This window comes from Mandrillus leucophaeus, unplaced genomic scaffold (assembly GCF_000951045.1).
Source record: "Mandrillus leucophaeus isolate KB7577 unplaced genomic scaffold, Mleu.le_1.0 Scaffold8, whole genome shotgun sequence".
NCBI classification, from domain to species: Eukaryota; Metazoa; Chordata; class Mammalia; order Primates; family Cercopithecidae; genus Mandrillus; species Mandrillus leucophaeus.
The window spans coordinates 4,253,659-4,261,221 of NW_012108696.1; the positions used below are offsets into that span (position 1 = coordinate 4,253,659).

General features: G+C 59.0%; 1 protein-coding gene across 1 annotated transcript in view; it reads right to left on the reverse strand.

The window, feature by feature from the left end:
* The window catches only part of MLLT1 (myeloid/lymphoid or mixed-lineage leukemia (trithorax homolog, Drosophila); translocated to, 1), a 75,402-nt gene that overhangs the window by 20,403 nt on the left and 47,436 nt on the right, over positions 1-7,563 (reverse strand). Inside the window, exon 4 of the mRNA XM_011967481.1 lies at positions 1,241-1,384. Coding sequence (XP_011822871.1) covers positions 1,241-1,384 — 144 coding nt within the window. The remainder of the gene's footprint in view (positions 1-1,240; positions 1,385-7,563) is intronic.

Here is a 7,563-nt window from a genome sequence, read left to right on the forward strand (position 1 = left end):
ATGTACAACCACACCCCACACATGTACACCCCCACCCCACATGTATGTACCACACCCCACACATGTGCAACCACACCCCACACATTGCAACCACACCCCACACATGTACAAGCCCATCCCACACATGTGCAACCACACCCCACACGTGCATACCACACCCATGTACAACCACACCCCACACATGTGCATACCACACCCCACACATGTACACACCACACCCCACACATGTACATACCACACCCCACACATGTACAAGCCCATCCCACACATGTGCAACCACACCCCACACGTGCATACCACACCCCACACGTGCATACCACACCCATGTACAACCACACCCCACACATGTACATATCACACCCCACACATGTACACACCACACCCCACATGTACAAGCCCATCCCACACATGTACAACCACACCCCACATGTACACACAACACATACCCCACACCACACACAGCACTCACACCACACACAACACACGTACATACCACAAACACCACACATACATACACATGACACACCACACAGCGCACACGACACACAACACGCCACCCCAGCCCACTCCATCACAGGCTCAGGCCGGCACCCAGGCAAAGGGTCTGTGGCCTTGGGCCCTGAAGGTAGCATTGCTGTCCTGTGACCAGGCCTCAGCCTGCACATCCCTCCCTCCATGCACCCCCCTCCATAACCGCCACCAGCACCTGTGCCCACCCTGTTGCCAAGAGCCCTCGTGGGGAGCTCTGCCCCCACATAGGGTCCGGAGGGCTCAACTCCAGCCACCGCATGGGGGTCCCGGCCACATGACTCCTGGAGAGCCCTGGCCCCAGAGCTGGCACTGTCGTCTGGCCTCCCGAAGTCAGAGGTGAGGGCGATGCGCACGGCGGGAGCCCTGTGCAGAGGCCCTGCCCGGCTAGTTACAAGCCAGCTCCAGGCCCAGCCACGCGGTCAGACCGGCCTCGCGCCCATCCCTTCCCGGCACTTCCTGCAGGAGGGTGTTAATTACCCACGGCTACCCAGAAGCACAGGGTGACCAGCAACGAGTCACCCGCAGCGACCACGCCCCGGCACAGGTTGCGGAGCTCCCAGGTCCCCTCCAGCTCTGTCGGGCGCTGCCGTGTGACCTGTGCCTCGGGTCTCGGCCCCCAGCACCAACACCTCTGGCTGGGCACAGGAGGCCGCAGCGGAGCAGCCTTGGCGGGGCAGCCCCTCGGCGGGCAGGGGCGGGGCACACTCACCCCGCCGGCCCGCAGGAGCTTGTACCGGAACTCCGTGGTGGGGTTGTTGAAGGTGAGCTTCTCGCAGCGCAGGTGGTTCACGGGCGGGTTGCCTTCCAGGTTCAGGAACAGGTCGTAGGTGAAGCAGACCTTCCTCGGCTCCTCCTGGAACAGAGAAAACAAGAAAGTCCACATCAGAGGGTGGTCGTGGGGCAGGGACAGAGCTCCCCATTGGCCCTGGTCCTCCTCTCTCCCTCACCAGACCTCCGCTCCCCTCCCTCCGATTTGCGCCCACTTCTCTCTCGGGGCGCCTCCTGCCCTGCCCTTATTCAAAATCGAACAACTTACTAAGTGCAGCTAACTGGGTCTTGCAGGCCCCACGGCAGAAACAAAGCTCATTCATAGCCATGCTCTCGGACGGTTACAGGAAACACGTACCCCCTTCAACCCTTGCAGCACCACTAACGGACAGGGAAACCGAGGCACAAAGACACCAACTAACGCATGGCAGCGCTGAGACCTGCCCCAGGCCTCTGGGGCCCACGATCTCACCACCTCCACTCCCTGCTTCCTTTGCAGCCAGGGCCAAGCCCAACAGACGCGGGACGCAGGATGCAGACTCAAACGACAGAGCAGCGCCCAGAGGGGGCAAAAGTACAAGGTCACAATCCAGTTTCCAGGAGGCTCTGTCCACTTTGGGTGCCGCCCCGCACCCTCACCACCCCAGAAGACAGGGACGCTCTGGCATGGGGCAGCGCTGATGAATCTTCCACATGAGGGTGTGAGGAGTTCATGGGGCGGCCTGGAAAAGGGCTGTGAGTGAGAGGCTGTGATGAGCACAGAAAGGCCAGGAGGGCTCAGGGCAGGCAGGCTTGCGGGAAGGAGCTGTCTGCCCGGGCTCCCGTGGAGGCCCAGCAGCATGTGCAGGGGCTGCGTTTCTGTGAACCTGGAAATTTTGAAGCAAGACAATTTCATCTGCTTTTCCTTAAGCACCTCGCCCCATCCCAAATGATGTAAGCCACAGGTCCCAGTAAACAGAGATGTGCTCCTGGGAGAAGGGACGTCAGGCTGGTAAGAAAATGGAGTGGACGGGGAGTGTGGGAGAACGGCACTGTGACAAGCCCGAATGTCACATGGAGGAAGGGAAGTTTTCATAGAAACAACGGGTACGGGCCGGGCGCGGTGGCTCACGCCTGTAATCCAGAACTCTGGGAGGTTGAGGCAGATTGATCACTTGAGGTCAGGAGTTTGAGACCAGCCTGGGCTACATGGCAAAATCCTGTCTCCACTAAAAATGCAAAAATTAGCCGGGCATGGTGGCAGGAGCCTGTAATCCCAGCTACTCGGGAGACTGAGGCAGGAGAATCACTTGAATCCGGTAGGCGGAGGTTGCAGGGAGCCAAGATTGCACCACTGCACTCCAGCCTGGGCGACAGAGAAAGACTGTCTGAGAAACAAACAAGCAAGCAAACGTGCAGGCTCACGTTCTCACATTATGGGCAGCTGGTGCTTGATAAGGGTGACGAGACCACTCAGTGGGGACTGAGGAGTCTCTTCAACCAATGGTGCTGGGACAACTGGATACCCACCCGTGGGAGAATGGAGGTGGCCCTACTTCACCCACACACAGGAAACAACTCAAAATGGATCAGAGACCTGGACAGAAGCACTAACGCCACACAGCTCACAAGAAAATACATCACAACATTGCATTAGACAATTGTTTCTTACGATATGACACCAAAAGCACAGGCAACTAAAGAAAAATAGATCACGTGAACTTCGGAAACATTTCAGAATTTTGGCCCAGGCATCGTGGTTTATGCCTGTAATCCTAGCACTTTGGGAGGCTGAGGCAAATGCAGAGACACGGGTGAGTGGGTACCGGGCGCGGGTGGGAGGTGCAGGAGTGGCTCCAACAGTCAAAGGGTTTCTTTTGGAGGTGATGAAAATATGCTGGAATTTAAAATTTGTGATGATTGCACAACACTGTGAATATACTAAAACCACCAAATCTGCACAGTTTAAAAGGCTGAATTTTATGGTAGGTGAATTACAACGCACTTTGTTAAAATGCAGTTCACCGGCATAAAAATAACTAAGAGTATGGGCGTCCCATGAAGGCTTGAGTTGGGGAACACTGCTCAGAAGCTCGAGACGTCACACTGGCTCAGTCAGCAGTGGGGATGCAGGGCAGAGCTCCGGGCCCGGGGTCCTCTGCACCCTCTTTATTCTCAGCCCTTTCCCCAGCAACCTAAGCTCGCAGGTGCATGACCACAGCCTCAGTCCTGGCAAGAGGGGACAGACCGAGGGGCTTAAGGTGCTGCAGCAGGCCATCTCTCCCCAGCCTACCTGCAGTGCCAGACAGTTTGCACCGGCGGCACCAGACTCTGCAAGCTCTGGGCACAGGTGTCTCCTGGGAGTCGGGGACTAGCTAGCAACACAGGTGGCAGAGGCAGCTCCTGCGGCCGCCCACGAGTCCCAGGTGCACCTGCATGGGAAGGAGCCTCCAGAACCACGAGTCCGGTCAGGGCAGACAAGTGAACAGGTTCCCAATCCAAGGCCAGCCGGCGCGGCCAACAGTGACCTTGTGTGGGGAAAGCCCCGATCTCAGAAGAGTGGGTCTCTGTCCCAGCCCCAGGCGGGGAGGCGTGACCTGTCTGGGCCAGGCTAGGGCTCCCTCCCCTTGTCCGAGGGGACATGTGACTTAGGCTTGGGTAAGGAGACAGAAGGGAGGGCAGCCTAGGGAGAGCTTTCCTTCCCAAGTCATAAACAAAACTGCAGGGACAAAGTTTCTCACCACCTCTCTTTGTCCTGCCAAAACTCGAGAGGTGGTGCCTGCGGAGGCGGCTTCCTCCACAGGACTATGTGGAGGGATGCCAGGCCCTGGCACCTCCTGCCTTCATGTCCTGTAAGAAGACCAGCACTTACAAGAAGCCCCACTACACACTTGGTCCGAGCAACTGGACGTCGTATCCCTAACCGACACGCCCCCTCCAAGTCCACACTTCTCCTACGCCGCTCTCCCTAAGGACTCAAATGTGGCTGCGTGCCCCTCCTCTGTGCCCCTTGCCTTTACAGAGACACTTGTCCCAGGGGGTGTGGGTCCCTGCCAAACTGGGAACCTGGGACTCTGAGGACTCCTCTCCTCTCCTCCCCCGAGGTGCGCAGCTGGTCCAGCTCCAAGTGAGCCACGGGAGTGAGATGCTAGGGCAGACTGGAGGGGGGATGGTCCAGCACCAGGGGTGGGAGGGGCTGGGAAGGCTCCCTGGGGGCTGTGGTGGGGCTGAAGGATGGCCAGAAGCCGGTCAGCTCAAGAAGGCTAAGAGGTGGATGGGTGCCCAGGCTGGACCACCAGGAGCATGCACAGCCTCACACAGGAAACAGGGGCACGGGCTGCGGTGTCCTCGCGGGACCCCCGGGCTCCAGCGCGGCTGCGGTGGAGAGAGGTGGTGGTGCTGCCCCTGAGGAGGGGAGCCCTGTCCGGAGGTGGAGGAAGGTTTCAGCTCAGGAACAACAGTCACATCCAGGTCTCAGGAAGCCACACCCTCCGGCCTACGGCGCAAAGGGCAGATGCAAGCCGGCACTTCTGGGCGCAGGGCTGGCTGGAACCTGGCAGATAAAGGGGAACAGGGTAGGGGAGGAGAGCTCTTGTCCTGCCTTTCCTACAGAAGCAGCACCACTAGGTGAACCCGGAGAAGGCAAGCAGCTACCCCGCACAGACTGTCCCAGCCCACCCACGAAGGACCATGAGCGCGTCCTAGCATCTCGCCATCCACTCGGCCGGCGGCAGAGACGTGGGCAGCCACAGAGAAAGACCAAGCCTCCAGATTCAGGCCCCCGAGACAGGGACACGCGAGTCAGAGGGCGACCCTGAGTGCCACTCATGGCCAAAAGCAGCAAAACCCAGATGGTACCAAGCTCTGAGGGACACATGGTCCTGACTCTTCACCAAATAAATCGCAAAGCCAAAAAAGACTGCGTGAATGAGAAGGGGGCGGGAGAATCTAGAAACAACAAATCGCAGCGTGTGGATCTCATCAACATCCTGATTCAAACAAACACACACAAAAAACAGGACTTTAAACACTGGCATATTGAGAGACTAAGGGATTATAATCATCAATTAATACCAAGTAATATGGTAACATAAGAGATGACTAAGTCATGGGTGTGGTCCTGGTAGCACTGTCTTGTTAGAGGCCTCTTTTGAAATATTTACCCATGAAATGAGGACGCCTGGGATTTGCCCCAGAATGACCGAGAGGGCAACGCAGGCTGGAACGGGCTTGGCTGTGCAGGGACCACCTTTGGGTGGGTGGCAGCTACGAGAGTTTGTTGCATCTGCCTCTGTAAATGCTTCAAACTTTCCCTGGTAACTTCTGAGTGGACGCCAGGCAGCAAGGCTGTGCAGAGGGTGAACGTGCCTGGGGGAGCATCCCCGTGAAGAAAGCCTGCGGCCTAAGGGACACCAGTGGGAGCCTGGCCGCGGTCCTGCCTTCTAGGCCTCAGGTTCTTCACAGGCAGCTTGGGGGGGTCTGCCGCAGTGCCACAGCCACAGCCCGCAGCACCCTATCGTCCACAGGAGCTGTCAGCGCCCCCACAAAGCAGCCTGGGCTAACAAGGGCACCTGGAGAGGCGCAGCCAGATGGTACCAAAGCATTGGGATGCCCCAGGGACACTCCCCAGCTCTGCCCACTGCCTGGAATGGGGCACCCTGGGGCTCAGAACCGGGTCCTCCCCTCTCCACCCATGCTCCTGACCCTGGCTGTGCACCCCAGCTGTGCACCCCTGCTGCACAGCGAGCCCAGCCACTTCTCCCAAGTTCCTCGGCTGGCCCCTCTCTCCTGGACCACCTGCCTCCTAACCGTCACCCGCTTCTACCACAGCCCCCTTTCAGGCCACGGTATCTCCATGCGCCCAGCGGCCTCGATGAGCCTGGAGGAGGCGCCACATCCTCGGTGCAGCCAGAGCGACATGCTGCCTTCTTCCAAGCCTCCTCCACCCAGCTCACCCCTTCCTGACCCCCGCCTGCCCCTACCCCGGCTTGCTGCTGTCCCCAAGCACAGAGCACAGCTCACTCTCTGCCAGCTCTCCTCGCAGTCCGAAGCACGTCTGTCTTCTGTCCCAGCACCCTACTGACCCATGAACACCACACACCATGGGACCGTCCTGTTTTGTTCCTGATGGGCCTGGTGCTGGGCTAGCACTGTGTCTGCTGAACGTCCCCAGATACTCATGTATCCACCAAAAATGTCACAGGCGCCTACCATAAGATCCTGGCAGGGATCATGAGAGAGGAGAGGTCTCTAATCTTACGGACAGTCAGGCTACAAAGGCGAAGCAACCACGCGGCAGTGACACCGGTGTGACACCAACTGCACCGTGTCAGTGTCTGCAGAGCGCTGACGGTGACCAGGCACTTTCTAAGCACTCAGCAGATACAAATGCTTCATAGCCCCAAACCCAGGTGCTCCTGGTATCCCCCCATCACAGATGAAGATGCTGAATCGGACAGGGGATCTGGGCAGCAGCAGAGCCAGCGCACCCCAGCAGAGGTTCTCGGGAAGCCCCAGGTCTTGGAGAGGTTCCTGTTGCCCCCACAAACCAAACAGGGAAGGCAGCCACAACAAGGAGATCCGGCATGTTCACGACTGCAGAGAGGGCAGCACCGGAAAGCAGGGAGGACACCCCCCACCGGCCAGGTAGAGGTCATGCCCCGAAGTACCCTGCGGCCAGCATCCTGGGATCGGGATTGGCTGCTGGAAGCTGCCAGTGAGTCGCAGGCACTGGGAGTGACTAAAAGGCACGCCCTCTATGTGAGACCTGGGCCTACAAAGCTTAGGAGCACCCCAGGGGGCTGCGAACCCCTTCCTGGCCATCCCTGGAAACCAGCTTTCTGGGGGATGTCGGGACGGCAGCACCTTCATGCCCCTGAGGCCTGGCAGCAGGTTCCGTGAGCACTGGCAAAGTCGAAGGTGGCTGGCCAAGCAGCCCAGGTGTGACACCCTTAGCAACTCCAGCCGGACTGCACTGTGACCCACTAATGGCAGGAGCCTCCTAGAGTCACGTGTTCCCGGGCCAGGTCACGAGCAGCTGCCCACTCCCAGGCTGCTGGCCACAAGCCAGCGTCTCTCTGGCCTCGGCAACTAAGATGCAGAGGAACTGGCCAAACAGGTGCCTGTGCCAAAGACCGCAGCATGCACCAGCCGGTGCCCGGGGCGGGGAGTCCAGGCAGCAAGCCCGCCACGCCTGCCAGTGCTCCTTGGGATGAGGATCACAGGGCCGAGTGGCCAAGCTGGCCTTGGCACGAGGCACATCAAGGCAAAGGCCCTGTGACCAGC